Consider the following 19,254-nt stretch of genomic DNA (forward strand, 5'->3'; position numbering starts at 1 on the left):
GGGAACTTTGTAATGTGTTTATACACACACATTCGTTCTCAAAAATATGTGTTAATATAGTAGAAAACAAATACACTGTGTATTGAAGTCTTACTATGTAACACACATATTTTGTGTTGTACGTGAAACTGATGTTTTCATCAACACTTTTATACTTTAAAAATTAATCCATTCATTGAATATAAATGTATAACTAAAAAGTTCAAACACTCTCTTTTTTCTAAATTTATTAAAAATTTACTCTCGTTAGCTATTACTGTTAACGACTTGGTTATATTTCGTATACGTAAGTAAAAAAACTTTTACTATTCATACTAGGATTGAAGTGAGTATAACATTTCTGTTGTTTTTAAGTTATATGCACAACTAAAAGTATACATATAACAATTATAAACGCCTTCCGACGATTCACCACATAAGAGTCATTCAGTCTACGACATCGACTCGTGGCTATGTTGCGTTAGTATATGTTGTTATGCTCAACAACGATTCTATTCGTCCGATATTCAACTGTTTAAAGACATTCAACACATTTCAAGACTTTCAACTGTTTAAGAGATTTTCATCTGTTTGTAGTTTTCAGATGTTTTTGCTTTTCAACTGTTTGAACTCGACTATTTTCATGTTAGTAACGTGCAGCGTAAGAGAGCTGATCGCAGCACGACGACCGACTACTCCCCTCCACTCCGCACTCGAGAAAGCGTCACTGTATCAGGTACGCAGCAATATAGTTGAACGGAAAACCTTACTACTACGTTATATTCAGAATGTATATACATATTGTAAAAAATAGGTCTGAGCACACTGTTAACATGATGAACTTCCCATTAGTAATTGTTTATAACAAATTCATATTATTATAAACAATATGTAATTTTTACGAGTCATATCTCATCATTGATCATATTATTTTGTTAAAAACATTCAAATCCATGTGATATACGCATCAGTTAATCGATAAATAGAATTTTCAATTGTTTATAACAAATTCATATTGTTATAAACAATACGTAATTGTTAAGAGTCATATTTGGTTGTGACCGATAATGTCTAATCAATATTGACTTCATTTTCAAATGAAATTGTTATTGTTTGGCTTAAAAGTATTTTAAATAGGTAATCTTTTCATTTTTTTATTAGTTATTTTGTTATAAAAAGAACGGCTATATCGAATTCGTTCAAATTGCTTTCAGGACTTCTTTATAATAATATCTTTGGAATTAATTTTGGTTAAAGTTGATATCTTGATCTGTTCTTAAGATATCGAAAACGAAAAAAATGCTGACGTCCGTAAATAAATACATACTAATTACACTTTTAATTACACTTCTACTTACACTTTTTAAAGCTTTAAAGAAAATTATTATTAATTTTAGTTATATGAAATTCAACTTAAGGGAAAATACAATAAAAGAACATATTAGACAATTTACTTGAAGTCACTCCACTCAAAACATTCGTTTTATCTATTGTTAACAAAATCTTCCTTACTTTGATAGAACCAATGAACGAATAGTCAGAGTAAGAATATGTAACTGCATAAGTTTAATAAAAGCATTACATTCATGCTCACAATATAGTCTTCTCTTAGAATTTAAAAAATACTTTTCATCGAAACAGTGATAAAGAAATGCAAATACTAAAAAAACTTAAAAATATATTTTAATCCATTTTCAAGTGTGATAATATTCTTATAATTTTTTAAAATTTAAATATTTCATAAATAATTTATTCTAGTTGCGGTATCAATTTTAAAACTCAAAAAAGAATGAAACTATGAAAAAAATTAAATTCCTATTACAATAACTTAAAATAGGCTATATTGGGAATAAAAAATCTTTGAGCTCCATTTCTGGATAATTATCTTGACAGTATCAGTTCTCCATAAAATGATGATTTTCAAATGCTATCACACCAATATATTATTCACATAGCTATGGGTGACATTGCTCATCTTCCAGAATTATATTTCTATTCTCAAATGTATTTTCCTATTATTCTCACCACTTTTTTATTTGCAACACTTTTCCTAGTTTATTTTTATCAATAATTACTCAACAATAAATAATGAAAAAAGTCTTGAATAAAATACCAACATATTTTATATTGAACTCGAAATATGAATATATAATGTGTGATTATTAAATTTACTTGCAGGTATTAAAATGATTTATTTGACTTATTAAATGTAATTTATAAAATTAAAAAGACCGGTTAAAATTCCACGAAGTACTCAAGTTAATTTACTAAAACTTTTTGACTAATTATTTTCATGTTTTTTTAATGTAATACAAGCATCAGGATGAATAAAGTATGGTTATTGGTTTTGGAGGAAAGGGGCTATGCGCGCGCTTAACCCGCTACCCTTGGATATCTTCTAGGGGTTGATGTCAGAGCACACTGACATCAAGTCCAGTTCTTCGCGCGACCCTAAACCTGAAAGACACGTTTACAGCCAATATACATTTCTATCAAAATAAATACCTGATGGCAATAAAATCATGTGCTGATACGGACTCATTTACAACTGAGTAAATCTTGAAACAAAATACAGCAGTGACTTTACTCAAAAAATAATACAAATAATAATCCTTATTAGTACACTAACTATCTTACTTTTAATGACTGGATTGATTTATCAAACATTTCTGTCAATTTGTTCCATCTTAGTAGTAAGCTTTTTATTTTTCTTGGCTACTTTGAGCTGCTTATGGGTAAAGATGAAGAATTGTTAAAATACCAATAGATAAAAAAATGATTTAGTCGTAGTTTCTCTTTTTTTATTTATTTAATTAGAAAAAATTCAGAAAAGTAAAGATAAATATTCCTATCTAATCATTAATAATAATTTAGTAGTGTTTGTATAGAAGATATAACTGAGTAGATAGAAGATATGGAAATACCACCAGCTAGAGTGGAATTGAATGTTAAGGAAACACTTTTTTTCATTGAAATAATAATGACAAGTAAATGCAGAAAAACTCAAGATAAAAGCCAAAATCTGCTTGTATATAAATATATAAAACGAAAATTGTCGTAATTATAAATATGACAAGAGCCTTTTTAAATGTTATAAATTAATTTATAACTTTCACCGGACAACGAAGCTATTAAATTCCCTGACTAAATGATTAAACAGTTATGCATAGTCAAATTGAATCAGTCATTTCAAAAACCTCATAAGTTATTATGAGATTCAATGTGACTTATGACGTTTTTGAAATGACCGATTCAATTATTTATTTCATTAAAAATAGATAAAATACTCAACTGTATTCTATTGTATTTATATATTTAAAAATTTTATTCTCTAAATTTTATAAACATTTTTCAACAAAACATGCAATTCAGTTAATATAATAATTTTAATGGTAGTTATTTGAAAATAATATTAAATTAATATTTATGAAAATAACTATAACATTTGAGAAAAAAAATATTGAATTAAACAAAAATTACGAAAAATCTAAAACACTGAATAATATTTTATGTTAAAACTTTTAACTACAGTGCAATTCTTTAATTTAATCATATTTTATTCATACAGAACAGGTTACTACAAAAATTATAATTAATCGTATTTTTTATTGATTTCAATAAAAAGCATTGTAAAAATATACTTATTGTAACTTTACATAGATATTTTTTAGGTGAAACATCTAACAAATAATATTCATCATTATTATATGTATCTTTACTTGTTAAGCACTTATACGAAAAATTATCTATCGATAATAATAATGAATTGTAAATTCCTAAAAATAGCGAGTTGACAAATATACTTACACATATTTTCATTCTACCAATAAAAAAAAGTATACATTTAAAATGATATACTATATAAAATAACCAATGTAATACTATGCAACCAATATAATTATATTGTAAAATATTTGTATGTCGCCATCTAATGACTATTAGACTAACGACAGTTTGTTAGTTAACGACGATTGCTTGACGATTAGATTGTTTATAGCAACGAGGGGAGAGTTTGTTTATCTCCAGTTTTTGACTTGAGTTGACCGCACGGATTCTTTCTTTTAATTAATTGCTGTCAATCTTTAATAAACATTTTTATTTATTTATTAATTTGCCGAAGTTGTTATTGGGTCTTATTTTACAATATATTAAAATTAAATTATCAGAAAACAATTCTTTCTTTTTAAATCATGGTGAGAGTTATCTTTATTAATAACAGCGGGGGAAGAGTGGAGCACAAAGGCAAGGTTCCTTGCAAAAGCTCTCGAAAAAAATGTATATACATATACTTAGTCATATAAAAATAACAATATAGTATGTATAATTACAGTTTCAGTTACTTATTAATATAAGACGAAATTAGCTTATCGTTCATTATTATAATTATCAACACTCTTCCCCTTAATGAAAATGCGATTAACATCAAGCATGAAAAACTTTCTTGTTAAAACGTTTAACACATCATGAATTTTAGGTATTTGCAACTTAATAAATAATTCTTAATATACTGAAGAGTTGGTATTTGTAAATGAATAAATTTTATCAAGAGAATAACTAAATGAAAAAAGATTCCCACGAATTGAAAGAGTAAAAAAATTACATTCCAATGAATTTAAATTCTCTCATAATCGCTAATCGAAGACTATATGGAATCATTTGGTCAAATGATGTGATAAACTATGTAAAATTATTAAAGTCCACTGAGGGTATTAAGGAAACTAATAAACACGAAAATTTATTTATTCACCCTCTTACTTAATGACAAAGTGCATTCTATTCGTAAATGATTTAGTATAAAATATCAAATGCAGTCAACGAGTGATTAGTCAAGATAAATACTGAAAAAATTAAACAAATCAACAAGTATAGTACAAAATGTTCATGATATAAAAAATGTCTGGTTGAAATAAATAAGAATACAAAAGCAGAATATTAGTCATCATAATTATTCAAGGCTTTACTTCAAAATTATAGAGACGTGTAGTGTGCAATAAAAATGAAACTGCAATAGAATTATAATTTGTATAGATCTGAAAAGTATAACAATTTAACAACGATGTCTGTTTAACTAAAAAAGAAAAAAATTCTTACCACGCATGCGGAGAAAATGCCTATTTATCGTACGGGCTTTCGGTCAGTAAATTGTCGATTTTCCACGGTTGAGCGAGTCCTTATAGGAGGTAAAAAATGCAATCAGCATTTACGAACATAACCGCAGGATAGCACGCCAACCCGGCAGCTCGCCGATATAATATGACGGGCGGAGCTTTGTTCGGTTCTTATCTGGTCGGAGGGAACAGAAAGAAACAGAGAAAGCAATTTCCACAACCCAGAGATCGTACATATGATATGAGCATATGAGTTTTAGACGACGTGTCAGTATTTTGGGTCAACATATCGCTAATCTGAGGTCACAACATAAAAGTTTCTGTGAACCCAACATGTGATGACGCTGTTCCAAATTATTTTTTTTATATTTTCTTTGCATTTTTTTTTTGGTCCCTCTTCTCTGGTAAAATGATTTTTAATTTTACGACAATCCGTACTAAAAAGCAATGAAGATCCCGACATTTAAAGGTCCTTTGAATTCTTGCGTAGTTGTGCTAGAGTGTTCTTATGCAGTTTTTATCACACGTGCGTGGTAACTACTACGTTATCTCTAAATTTTCATTATCTTTCCTCGCACACCTGCGATATTAGTTAAATTTTGGTCAAATATTTCCAGATTATGATTTCAAGCTGTGATTTTGTAAATGATGGTATAATTTAACTAATAATTAATCTATAATTAATAATTTGAGCTTATTGATAATATTCAACATTAACAATATGTTAATATATAAGGAAAGATAATGAAAATTTGTTGCAAGTAGTCATGTCGTTCTCTCTATTTTCGACATATTCTCGGGCACACATGTTGAAAGTGGTCACGATATGGCGCCACTTTCCATCAAGATGAAGGTGAGCCGACCGGGCTTCCGTATTTATGGCTTACAGGACTACAGTCGGCAATCGGTGCGTTACCATATGGAAATCCGTGAGATAACGTAGTAGTTACCACGCACGTGTGATAAAAACTGCATAAGAACACTCTAGCACTACTACGCAAGAATTCAAAGGACCTTTAAATGTCGGGATCTTCATTGCTTTTTAGTACACTCGGCGTCATTAATGCCTGGTCCAACAAAAACTGTGATACCATCCGAGCAATTATCGTTGGAGTAGTTTTTTTTTTTCAAATAGAGATTCCACATCTAAATTAATTTAGAAAGTTCATGATTAAATACCCTTTTAGATAGTCCCTATAACAATAGAATATCTCGACTAAAAAATTTTTTAACCTTAATTTAAATAATAACAAGAAAAGTTAAATAATGATAATTATAATTTAATTTTAAACTCAAGTTCATAATCTCATCAAAAACAGCCCCCTCCTTCTGGGCTGTACAAAAATGTGCGCCAAACATAAATAACGACAATGATGAAATTACAAAAAGTCCTAAAATAATTAAACGCCAATTATTTAAATCTACAAATCAACAATATTTAAAATGAATTCTTCGGTTTTAAATTTAGTACGTTTAATGACACAATAAACATAACAACCAAAAACTTGGCATGACTGTTATTTATTAATTGGCTTAAATATTTTCAACATTTTCACAATTTCATGGTTTTATAAAATCTTAACAGTCACGCCACCTCCCATAAGGACTGGACTTCTATACTGGTCTCTCTTCTCTGCTGCTACGTTATCTCACGGATTTCCATGTGGTAACGAATGTGAAAAAATCGGACTCAGATTGAGTGACTGTTTTTATAGCCACTCGTTTGTAGAGAATTGAATTCTCTATCAAATAAGATATACTTTTGTTGCAATTTTTTTTTTTTCATCGTTTATAAGAAAAAAAATTGCAAAATTGAGTAAATAAATAGAAACAAAGAAAATTTAATTCTCTGCAAATGAGTGGCTATATACGGTATCATAGTAGTTTTATTGAAACATTTTTTTTTTAGTTAAAGAAGGATGAAAAATTAAATAAAGGACCCGCATTTATGCTATTGGAACTTTTTGTTCTTAGTTACAATTTTCTAGTTTATAAAAATTTCCTTTTTTTATTAATCTATGACGTCTCATTAGACTTTGTAATTATTTCGTTTCTTTCTTGACATTTAAAAACCAGAATTTGTGACCTTAGTTTTTCAATAAAACTTATATAATGAAGATTCAATGAAAAATTTAAATTAAAAAATTTTTAAATTCTATCTCTATAACTTCATTATAAATATGTAACTATAAATAAATGAATTACAACAATCTTTAATTTATAAATTTTATTTTTTATTATTTTTTTCTTTTACAAAGAAATTCCTGGTCAATTTATGAGAGTTAATTTTTAATTGTTTTTCCAAGTAAAATTGTATAAAACTACAAGATATTTTATACACTGTTCATTAAATTATTTATGTAGTTGTTTCATAACAAAAATAAGTGACACTAAAAAAAAAATAAATCCTTTTATATTTATATATATATATATATGTGTATATACGAATATAATGGCAACAAAATAAATGATTCATTAATCAATGTTAAAGAAGAAAAGTTCGTAAAATAATTGTTAACGATATCCTTGTATTGAAACCCACAAAAATGTACGCGTCGAAAAAAATCTTCATAAAGAATAATTTCCATAAACATAAATATAATTCTTCATTTTTATTTTATTTAGATTCAACAACAGGTTGATGCAATCAACAGTTCTAATATAACTTTTTTTCATTTGTTAATTTTTTTTCTAAACGTTATTTATACCATTTCGAATTCCCTGTTTAACTTTGCTAGATCTCTGAAAAAAATAAAGACATTTGTTATTCATTACAATAATAATTGAATAAAATTTTTATGATTAAAATATCAATTTTACCTCACTTCAACAGCTTCGCTCAGCTGATATTTATGCATTAACGAAATAACTAGTCTTAATGTCGACCAAATACACTCAGACATAGCTCGAGGTGGTGGACTCTGACCGTCAATACCTTTTCCAGCTGCTTGTTGATTTAAAGCCGTTAATAAGTGTTCTGCAGCTTCTTTATATGCTCCAAGATTAATACAGGAAATCCCTAAATTATAACGAGCTCTAATAAATCCAGGAGATAATTCCAATGCTCTGGAATAAGCATCAACAGCTTCTTCAGATCTTTGACCGTTAGCTAATGAGGCTCCAAGTCTATTCCACAATCTAGAATCATCCGGACAAACTTGTAGAGCTGCTCGAAAACAATCAGCTGCTTTATCATATTCACTGGATAAATTGAAAAGGACGCCTAAACCTATTTGAACATCAGTATCAATCTCATTGGTTGGATTCATCCTTGCAGCCTGAATAAAAAGATCTTTTACTTCATTATGGACACTATTAAACAAAATTGTAGATACGCTTGATTTCAAAGTTGTTGTTTCACCTCCAGCATTATTAACTAAGAGATGATTATATTTTTCATTCTTCATCAGCCATTCTTTTAAAGTTAAACAAGCTTGATTTTGATATGACTCATTCGTGTACGCTACTGCTAATGTCATTAAAGCTGTTGAATTTGATGGGTCAAGAGTCAAGCATTTTTTCAAAGCTGCAATAGCTGCAGGATCTTGTTCATTTTCGGCTTGAGTTTTTCCTAATAATAACCAAGCTTCAGAATTTTCAGCATCTTGTTGAACAGCTGCCTCAAAACACAATACAGCACTTGGTAAGTCTCCAGCTTCTAGTCTTCTTCTACCTTGTTCTAATGCATCAACTGAATCTTTCATTGGATTATCTTCGCTGAATTTATAATCTTTGAATGGATCGTAATAACTTTCATATTCAGATATCCATGGATGTGAATCTACCACTTGTTTATTAGATATTTTATCCCACTCATCTTGAAGACGAGACCAAAATGCAGATTCATGAGCTTCTGAACCTGAAGGATTGTCGAAGAATTCATTTAACCATCCAGCACTTAATAAATCATCTTCATTTTTATTTAAAACATCGTCATTTTTTACATCATCTGAAGATTGATCTTCAACATTTTTCTGATCGGAAAATTCTTGAGCCCATTTTGAATTTATATTCAATGACACAGGATGTTGCAGACCTTCACCAAGTTGCTCATTTTCTTGGTTCATAAATTTCATAAATTTTGAATAGGCTGCTCGTGGATCATCTTGCTTTGGATTTGAAAAAGAATCAAGTGCTCGAATTTCATCCGTTCCAGTTTCCAAAGTTTGTTCAATATAATCTTCTGCCCAAGTTTGTCCAAGACCAAATTCATTACTGTTTTCTTGTGATATTGGTCGTGGAGGTAAATGATTTTCTGACCAAATTCTATCAGTGTTCTGTTCCTATATAAACACAATTGAAAAAGTTTTTTAAATAAATGTTATATTGAAATTATTAATAAAATTGACCAATAGTAAATATAGTTACATAAAAATCTGGTTTATTTTCTAGAAACTGATTTGTCCATTCTGAATCTTGACTCAAAGCACGACTTTCCGTAGGCATAGGCACTGGATGATAAGGAGAAATCGGAGGATGAAGACTTTGATCAATTTCATTGATCTCTTGGAAGATATCTTTCATTTTAAAGGTTTGAGGAACAGGATTGGCTCTGCTATCGAGAAATTCATCAACCAATTGGTCTGAAGTAGCATCTTGAAATGGAATCAATTGTGATTGACCTAGACCCTCTTCTCGAAAACCTCTATCTTGAACTAGATGTGAAGTAAATGTAGTAAATGGACTTGGTCCACCGCAATCGCCTTCAACTAATTCTCTTAAAGCCATCGTTCTCTATTTTACGACAAAACATCAATTAGAAAATAAAATGATAAATACAAAAATCAAATATTTAATTTGAGAGAAAAAGTAATTAAACATTGAATATATTAAGCTCAGGAGGTGTCATTGATAACTTACGTGACTTCAAAAATAAATAGTATTCTATAAAGTCAATATTTAATAGTACAACAGTCATGTAGGTATTAAACTCCTTAAGAGGTTCGTTTTAATTTATGTTTCAACTTCATTTTTTCAAAGACTCAATAGCACATACATTGCTCAAGACTGAATTATAATAATAAATTTATAACGTAATATTCTGATGTCTTTCTGACTTAATCACATGGACTCTAGACTGCTCTAGACATTTTTTCGAGTCATTAGTATCATTTACTGGCCGCAAGCGGACGCTTCATTCTTCATCATTATAATACACTTCCATAAATATATGTATTTTTTTGAATAATTAAATATTTAAGTCATTTTTTCTTTTAAAATAATAATTTGTTCATTCAAAAATTTTAGTTATATATTATAAATATTTTTAAATTGATTCGATTCAGTTGATTTATCGAAATAACCAGATAAATGAATGCACTGACAAAACTTCTTTTTTTGCAATTCAAGTTTTTGCGCTATGAGACTCATCGCAAGTGGCGCACTCTGATGTGTAGCTTGAAAAAGCAAATTTTTCTGACTAGATGGCATTACATGATTATATTATTTGTGCACTTTCAAATTTTATTTTTCACGGAACTTAATTTTGAATATTTATAAAATATAATAATTTTTTCACTCATATTTCATTTTATTTGATGTGTAATAAAGAAATCAGTATTTTTTTTTCATCAATTCAATCATTTTATCGCAATTTTTGTCATTAATGGACGTCTATATTATATGCAATTCTGCATATACTATGACCTTTTTTGTATAGACATGTTGTATGTGTACATATATATATATGTACATACAACAAAGTTAGCACTCTCTGGCTGAACTGTTCATTGACATATCAATTGACGTGGAGTTGTTAGAGAGTGGTATTATGTCTATCTAATTTTTAAATATTTTCGACTCCTACGAGTCTTTTAGTGTACAAAATATCATAATTTATATTAATTTATGTTTAGTTGTTAAATGAAGAGATAAAATTATTAATAAATTAATTTTTTGTCAATAATAAGGAAAATTATATAGATTTTATAATAAACAATAAGGATGGCCAGTCCCCGAACACGTCGGATTCTGGGCGATCTTAAGCCTAATAATGAAAATAATGTAAGTAACATAAATTTGAATTATAATTTTAAAAAATAAATTTTCTTGTTATTATAAATTGAATATTTTGGTGTAGAAATGTTTCGAATGTGGTGCTCACAACCCACAATGGGTTTCTGTTACTTATGGAATATGGATCTGTCTGGAATGCTCCGGTAAACACAGAGGGCTTGGAGTTCATCTTTCATTCGTGAGATCTGTTACTATGGATAAATGGAAAGATACCGAATTAGAAAAAATGAAAATAGGTGGTAACAAAAACGCGCGAGAATTTTTTGATTCTCAATCTGACTGGGATGAAACATTGCCCATTTCAAAAAAATATAATACTAAGGCAGCTGCATTGTATAGAGATAAGGTATATCTTCAATTTTAATGTTTATTATGATCTTTGAATGATTCTGATCTATTGACAAAACTTAAAGAATTAGGTATATAAATTTAATAATTATTAATAGTTAATGAGTTTTTTTTTTAAATTAGATTGCAACACTTGCTAGAGGAGAGCCATGGAGTATTTCTACAGCCAATATTAAAGATTTTATTCCATTCGAATCTGAAAGTCAATCTCAAAATTACAACTTTTATCAACAAGATCAATCGTATCAAAATTTTGATCATACATCAATAAAAGCACAAAAAGATACATTTTTTGCAAGAATACAAAATGAAAATGCCAATAGACCAGAGTAAGTGAAAGTTAAAAAATTGATAAACAATATTAAACTAATTATACTGAAATAGATAAAATCATTGAAAAGCGATTAACATTGTAGCAATTTACCACCTAACCAAGGTGGAAAGTATGGTGGATTTGGATATCAAATGGATCCTTTACCCAAGAGTACTTCTCAAGAATTTTTTGACACTGCCGTATCTTCTTTAGCAAATGTAATTATAAAAAAATCATCTACTCATAAAATAATTTGTTTAAAAATAATTACAATTTTTAGGGATGGTCGATTTTTTCATCTTCAGCATCAAAGATAGCTTGTAAAGCAACGGAAAATGCTATTAAAATTGGTGGTATCGCTTCACAGAAGGTTTGTAATTATGAAAACTATCATTTGATAACTATTAATTAATTAATTGTTCTCCATGTAGAACCTCATTAATTTTTTTATATAAACATTTATTATTTTTACTTTGTTGTATTACTTATTAGGTTCGAGATGGTACTTTATTAGAGGATGTTAGTGCTCAAGTCAATAGTTTAGCTTCTAAGGTATTAGTTTTATTTTTGCATTTAATTTGATTTCATCAACTTCATTTATCATTATTATTTGCTTATTTATACTAGTTATAATAAAAATACTTTTTTGCTTTGCATAATTTTTAAATAATAATTTTAATCAATGGGTAATAATAAAAATTATCGATTTGAATTTCAGGTTAGTGATTTGGGCAAACGAGGATGGAGTGACATTTCAACATTAAATTCATCGATGCAATCTTCATATCAATCAAGTAATCAATATCAAACGTCGTCTGGTTCTTATCAAGAAGGATATCAATCTTCTGATTACAATGAAGAGTCTTCATTTGCTTCTAATTCAAATATTAGGTAAATTTTTTTTATTTTAATAAGTAAATGACATAAAGTTAAATGTTATTGGAAAAAAACTCTAAATATGTTCGTAGAAGTAAATCATCATCAAATATTGCAAGTCAAGATTGGAGTACTGAAAGCTTTAAAAAATCGGAAAGTTTCTCTGAAAATAAATCAGCTTCTTCAAGAAGAAAAGAAAAAAAATCGAAAGAACCATCTCTAATTGATTTTGATACAAAAGTCGAACCGAGTAGCTTAAAATCAACATCGAAAGCTGAAGATGATGCGTGGGAAACACTAAAAGATTAATGCAAACTTGAAAATGAATTATAAATAAGTATATAAATGAAATTTTAATACATGAATATAAAGATATCATAATGATCTACTTTATGTCATTATAAATAAAATATTTGAGAGATAAGTTTAATTAAAATAATATCGTCAATATTAAGCAGCATTAATTTTTATATTATTAAAAAAATATTACATCTAGACAATTATATTCAAGTAGTCATATTGTACATTAAGAAAAAAAAAGAAATATAACTTTTATTTACTTATACATATTACATAAATTATTATTATAAGTAATTGTATTTTAATTTAATTTGTGTTTTTCATTTTTTTTGGCCCATACACCTTTCTCGTTTTTTGTTGTAACAAATTTTCAAGATATAAATCAACTTCTTCTTCACATTTTGGCCACACTTCTTCTGTTATTTGTTTCAAAATATAGAAAATTGTTTCTAGAGTCATTGGAGTTGAATTAATAAAAGGCTGTCCTAAAGTTGCTCGATGTAATAAATCATAAAGAGCTCTGAAAAATAAAATATACATTTTTTTAAAATATTAAAAAGAATTTATTTTAATTTTTTAACTCACTTAAAGTCACATCCAGCTGAATCTTCTGGTGGTGGGTGATCTTCAAATAATGAAATGAATCTTAATGCTTCAGGAATCATAGTATTTGTATTAGAAAAATACTCTGATTCTAACCAAGCATCAATGTGATCACTTTGTGTCGTATTACTTTTTTGTGCAATAGCATATAATTTATTAATCATTGCTCGAACAGCTGCTTTCGTTTTATGTGGGAATTCTTTGGCTATGTTATCAATATCAGTATAACCATACTTTTGTAAAGCTGACAGCAATGTTGTTTTCTCATCTTCGTCCCACTTTTTTTTTGTTGCTGAAGAAAACTCTTGTGGCAATGACTTCTTCCGTGGGGCCATTGTTTGTATTCGCTTTGTTGTAAATTATTTAAAAGAAATAATATCAATTTCACGCTATATATTGATATTGTCGATGATCAGCCCGTCAGTGTTTATGTTTGTCAACTCCACTGCGCATTAGACAAACTTGAAAAATGCTGAACATAACCAAAAATTGAATATAAACAAGTGGGAAAATCGGAGCAATAGCGACACTACCGGGAATAAATTGAAGTATTCAGCGTCATGATGAACATACACACGTGAACTCAGTCCTCTAATGTTGTTTGCTTGATTTATCAATTAATAATAAATTCTAAATAAAATTGATTCTATTTCTGCATATTTATGTTTAAGAATAATAATTAACTTACTACTGGCTAAATAATTATTTAATGCTGCTACTTGTATAGAATGATATTCACCAACCTATTTGTGATGAAATTTAAAAGTTAAATGTAATATCTTGATTTATAATAAAAATTTAGTAAATAAGTGTATAACTAAAAATAACTAAATAAAATTTAATAAGTGAGTAAATATATATGAAAGTGAAGAAGAGTATAATAAAATGATATAATATTGAAATATTTAATTAGAATAACAAAATAAAAAATTTACTCTATTCGGGATCATGTCAAAACGTTTCGGTAAACATTTTCAAAATGATCGATCAATTATATCCAAAAAACCTCGTTTGGACATCACAAAAGGCAGTGAGCCAAATAGAAGGATGTCCAAATCTAGAACTAGTACTGAAGCTAGTGATGAATGGGGTGATGATTTTGAAGAAGCAGAGCTTGAAGAATTGGATATGATTGCCTCACAAGCATGCTCTCAAGAAGTTAATACATCACTTCAATGTCTTGATCCACAACCAGGACCATCTAACATAAATAAACTAGATTTTTCATTAACAAGAGCTTCATCATCGTTTACTTCATTTGACAATCGAAAATCTAACAATGATTATTTATCCAGATTAAATGATCTTCCCTCAAAAATGTCTCAAGCTTCACAAATATTAGCTTCTTCAAATAATTTACGACCCATTGCAGAAGAAGAACCAGTGATAGATGTGTTTAAGAAAAATTTAATGATCGAAAAAAAATTAAATTCGACATTTCAAACGAAAAATAATGTTGTAGCTGAATCTGATGATATAACATCAAAAACAAGTGAAAAGTTGGAAGTAGAGCACAGGAAGCTTCTTAATCTTTTTACTGTGAAAGAGGGAGAAACAATATTTCTTAGACAACGACTTCAAGAAATACAAGAGAAAGCTGTTAAGGATAGTATGAAACATGCGAAAGCAATGGAACAACAAGCTGGAGAATTTCGAGAAAAAATAAATGCTCTGCATAAAGAAACGGAAAGTTTAAAGACACAATATGAATTGCAAGCATTTCAGCTTAATAAATACGCTGAACGGTGTAAAATGTTTGAATCAGGTTTAATAAAATTAAATTCTCCAACAAAAAATACCTCAAATATATCTAGAAGTCGATCTATCACATTTAAAGAGTCTAATGTTCGTATTCAAACAGAATTAATTGATCCTCAGGTTTATTATTTAAAGACTGATTATTTAAATTATCCTTTTAAAAAAATTTCATATTCAATATTCGAGCTGTCTTTACCCGAAAAATCAATCGTAGATATTCAAGCAGTAAATAGAAGTGGAAAGAGAAATTTGCCTATTCTTCAAGATGAAAGATCTTTCCGAATATTTGAGAATCCTAATATTGTTAAACCAAAAGTAACAATAATTGATAATAAAAATTTGTGTATTGAGTTTTTTCAGCCGGATATTGGAAGACTGATAAATGAATCAAAAAGTGAAATTAATGCAAAAAAAAATATTTTTATTATTAATAAGGTAATTTAAATAAAGTTAAACTATACTAATTATTGTCTTAATTCGATTAATTATATTGATATTATTTTAGATCGTTGCAGTGACAAGAGAACTTTTATTGAACCTTTTAGCAGTTCTCCAAGCAATTAAACTTGCAATGAATAATGATGATGTTCGAGATATGAATGATGTTTATTTTTCGAATTTTTATGACATACAAATAGAATATAATCAATCGCCATTCAGTGCTAAAGAATGGCATGATAAAGAACGTGGAATTGAAGCAAGAAGAGCTCTAGCAGTATTGTGCTATATTGTCAAACATTCAGATTACCTCGGTGAATATATTGCTGGTAAATCAGAACTCAATGTTCAAGGTGATATTGAGTATGAGAGAATTGTCAAACAGATGATACGATATAATGAATGGCCCGAAAAAGGACATCATTTCGAAATGTTAGAATTAATTCAAAAATTTGTCACTACTTTTGGCTTTGTGAGAAGGGCTCATCAATTTACTGGATTAATTTGTTGTATTTGTAAAATGTTAAGTAACGTTCAAAAAACTGTTAAATTTGATCATCGAGGATTAATATACATTTCAAATATTATTAAAGAATTAGTTTACTCTCGACCATTACTTCAATGCATGATATCAATGACAGAAATGATAACAGAGTTTTGTGAATGTGAAAATTTTGTTAATCGATTAGTTAATAACGTTAATAAACAAGCATTACATGTTTGGAAGAAGACATTAAATTTCACTGATGATGCTTGTGTGTTGAAAATTTTTCTAAATCAATTAAAAAGCTTTAAATTTGACGAAATATCAACTATTAAAACAACATATGCATTGATGAAGTTTGCTGATACAAGCTTTCGATCTAATATTCTTCCTTGGCCAAGTGAAACAAACAATGATAATGAATGTTGTATAGAGTTGTTAACTCTAGTAGTCAAAATGTTATACGAGAGTGTAGCAATAAATCATAAAAGGATAGAAAAAAAAATGACTAGGAAAAAAAAAGATGTTACAAATGATTGTGATAATAGTAGTAATAATTATCTAGGAAAATCATTTTTATATGAATTAAAAGGAAAACAATTGAGTTGTATCAAAATGGGTATCAGATTCTTAAATTATTTGACAAAACAAGATCCTGAATTTGTAGTAAGATCAATTGACATCGATACTCCATTTTTTTTATTCATCGAAAATGTCACTTCACTCAATGATTTAAAATGGCATGAAATTGACAGTAAGATAATTGTTAATACTTCGAATTTAATTTAATAAGTGTTAATTAAAAATAAAAATAAATTATTATTTTCAGAGGAAGCATTGATGTCTATCAAATCCACTTTTATATACGATAGACCGCCAACTCCTGATTACCCTTCTGAAGAAGCTAATTCGGTATTTAACATCAAGAAAGCATTCGCTCAAAAATCTATTCCTACACCTTTAAAAAAAAAGAAGTTTGAGTTTCGTAAAAATCATAATGAACATAGAGAAATGGCAGAAATGTTTTCGTCATTACTTTCAATAAAAGAAAAAAACAACTGAAGTAAATCATGAAAATATTATATCTATATTAAAAATAATTCATCAGTATTTAGCCATTTGTACAATCAACATAATTTTAATAATATAAGCTTGTTATAAGAAAATTATAATAATGATGATGTCATTAACAGGTACAAAAAAATATTAATTATTTTTTTAATGATCTGTAAATATCTAATTGTATAAATTTTAAGCACGTATTGTCTAAGCATTGAATTTCAATAACTTTTATTATAGAATATTTTATGTTATATATTATTATAAATAATATGATTATTACCATTTATGATAGAAAAAATAAATAGTCTAGATTTTTTACTGATGTGCATAAATATGTACAATTTACGATAATGTTTAACATAACAAATTATCGCATTAAAATTAATATTTAATTCACTATTTTTAAATTTGGTCTTGTTAAATTTTTTAACCACTTAGTTCTTCTTCATCACTAAAATATTCATTTTTCTTGAATTTTTTTTTTGGTCGGTAATTTTTTGTGTCTTCTTCAGGTTCATCATAAGACCCTGTAGCTACTTTGTATCGATATTTTTCCAATTCGTATCGTTCTTGTTCATTCTTAATAGCAGCACTTAAACTTTCGACATCTTGATCCTCAATATCATCGTTACTATCATTAAAATTTAGTCCTCGCGCATTTCTTACACCATCATCACTATCACTGTCATAGTAGTTAGAAGTTGTTTTACTTGATTGACTATGGTCCTTTTTTTTTCTAATTCTAAGTTTTTTTGGAGGTGGATCTCGAGGTCCTAAAGTGTTATAGCTACAATTGTAGGATAAATGACCTTCTTCACCACATTCCCAGCATTGAGATTTATCTGGATAATCTCTTCGACGAATAAATTCAGTACTACGGCCGTTGTCAACTGCAATTGAACTTTTAATAGTGCGTCCACCGATCTAGAAATAATTATAATTCTTAATGAAACATGGTATTTTATATCATTATTATTTGGTCACATTCTTGTTTAATAATTGACTGTTCTTACCTCAGTGTTGTTTAGACTTTTAGCGCAATTTACTGCATCTTCTTGTTTGAGAAATAGAACAAAAGCTACTCCTTTACTACGTCGTGAAATTTTATCTTTTAAAACAGTTACTCTACAAATAAAATAAAATTAGAAAAATTGCTTTCACGTTAATACAAATTGTTACACTAAGAAGAAAATTACGTACTTTACAATTTTTCCATAGGAATCTAATAATTGATGAATATCGTTATTCGTGAGTGAAAATGGCAAATTTGATAAATAAACAGTTGATTTACTTGGTGCTATTCCTCCACTCATTTTCGTAATTTTCACTCAATAACTGTTCATAATCCAAACTGTTAAATGAACTTAAAGAATAAGTGTAATTTAACAAATATTGATAAATATATATTTCATTGATAAATGTAATTGGCCGCCTTAAGGATTAACTTTTATTATCTCATTTGACAAATAGAAAAGTGGAGAATAAAGTTACATTATGTATACAAATACACAGCATTATGCAAGTCAATATGTAGTATAACCTATAGAATTGAATACACATTTTCTATTGATAATAATTCATTGTCGCACTAAGGATTCTACCATACCAACTAATAATAATTTTTTTTTTAAATTAGAAAAAAAGCATCATTCTCTTTTTTAGTTTAGCAATAAAACAATCATTAAAATAATGATTAAAAAACTTAACAATAACCTTGCTTGAAAATTTCTACAGAAATACCCATTATTTTTCAGACGGAATGATTATTTTAGATTATTACAGAAACAATTACTTTGTTTAAAATTGATACAATTAGGTAATATAACTATTTTACCTTCATTTACCTGTATTATTTTTACAATGAAAATTTATTTATAAATTATTGTAATTATTGGTATTAAATAACATCAAACATATGAAGTATTTCAGTTACTTTCCAAGTAAAGAATCAACAAAAAATTTTAATTTTC

General features: G+C 27.9%; 5 protein-coding genes and 1 non-coding gene across 6 annotated transcripts in view; 2 read left to right on the forward strand and 4 right to left on the reverse strand.

The window, feature by feature from the left end:
* LOC118073784 (small subunit ribosomal RNA) overlaps positions 1 to 4 on the reverse strand; it is a 1,912-nt gene extending 1,908 nt beyond the window's left edge. The window contains exon 1 of the ribosomal RNA XR_004691137.1: positions 1 to 4. This exon is cut by the window's left edge and continues 1,908 nt beyond it. This is a non-coding gene — a ribosomal RNA (small subunit ribosomal RNA).
* A 7,703-nt stretch (positions 5 to 7,707) lies between these two features.
* Pex5 (peroxin 5) lies at positions 7,708 to 10,186 on the reverse strand. Its single transcript, XM_035094341.1, has 4 exons — positions 9,948 to 10,186; positions 9,456 to 9,821; positions 7,908 to 9,370; positions 7,708 to 7,829 (listed from the first exon to the last, which is right to left on the reverse strand). Exons 2-4 carry the CDS (start codon positions 9,813 to 9,815, stop codon positions 7,790 to 7,792), a joined length of 1,863 nt encoding a protein of 620 aa, XP_034950232.1. The 5' UTR covers positions 9,816 to 9,821; positions 9,948 to 10,186; the 3' UTR covers positions 7,708 to 7,789.
* A 630-nt stretch (positions 10,187 to 10,816) lies between these two features.
* ArfGAP1 (ADP-ribosylation factor GTPase-activating protein 1) lies at positions 10,817 to 13,069 on the forward strand. The gene is made up of 8 exons (XM_035094300.1): positions 10,817 to 11,090; positions 11,167 to 11,448; positions 11,574 to 11,779; positions 11,867 to 11,981; positions 12,044 to 12,133; positions 12,256 to 12,315; positions 12,482 to 12,654; positions 12,732 to 13,069. Exons 1-8 carry the CDS (start codon positions 11,031 to 11,033, stop codon positions 12,946 to 12,948), a joined length of 1,203 nt encoding a protein of 400 aa, XP_034950191.1. The 5' UTR covers positions 10,817 to 11,030; the 3' UTR covers positions 12,949 to 13,069.
* Positions 13,070 to 13,089: 20 nt separating this feature from the next.
* Positions 13,090 to 14,046, reverse strand: LOC118073653 (uncharacterized). The gene is made up of 2 exons (XM_035094303.1): positions 13,525 to 14,046; positions 13,090 to 13,459 (listed from the first exon to the last, which is right to left on the reverse strand). Exons 1-2 carry the CDS (start codon positions 13,875 to 13,877, stop codon positions 13,246 to 13,248), a joined length of 567 nt encoding a protein of 188 aa, XP_034950194.1. The 5' UTR covers positions 13,878 to 14,046; the 3' UTR covers positions 13,090 to 13,245.
* Positions 14,011 to 17,481, forward strand: LOC118073650 (uncharacterized). The gene is made up of 3 exons (XM_035094299.1): positions 14,011 to 15,735; positions 15,806 to 16,976; positions 17,052 to 17,481. The coding sequence occupies exons 1-3, from the start codon at positions 14,491 to 14,493 to the stop codon at positions 17,282 to 17,284; spliced, it is 2,649 nt and encodes an 882-aa protein (XP_034950190.1). The 5' UTR covers positions 14,011 to 14,490; the 3' UTR covers positions 17,285 to 17,481.
* Positions 17,462 to 18,876, reverse strand: LOC118073652 (zinc finger CCHC-type and RNA-binding motif-containing protein 1-like). The gene is made up of 3 exons (XM_035094302.1): positions 18,485 to 18,876; positions 18,298 to 18,409; positions 17,462 to 18,208 (listed from the first exon to the last, which is right to left on the reverse strand). The coding sequence occupies exons 1-3, from the start codon at positions 18,595 to 18,597 to the stop codon at positions 17,711 to 17,713; spliced, it is 723 nt and encodes a 240-aa protein (XP_034950193.1). The 5' UTR covers positions 18,598 to 18,876; the 3' UTR covers positions 17,462 to 17,710.
* Positions 18,877 to 19,254: the final 378 nt, after the last annotated feature.

This window comes from Chelonus insularis, unplaced genomic scaffold, assembly GCF_013357705.1.
Source record: "Chelonus insularis isolate UGA/USDA-ARS -01 unplaced genomic scaffold, ASM1335770v1 scaffold_362_pilon, whole genome shotgun sequence".
In the NCBI taxonomy this organism is placed as follows: Eukaryota; Metazoa; Arthropoda; class Insecta; order Hymenoptera; family Braconidae; genus Chelonus; species Chelonus insularis.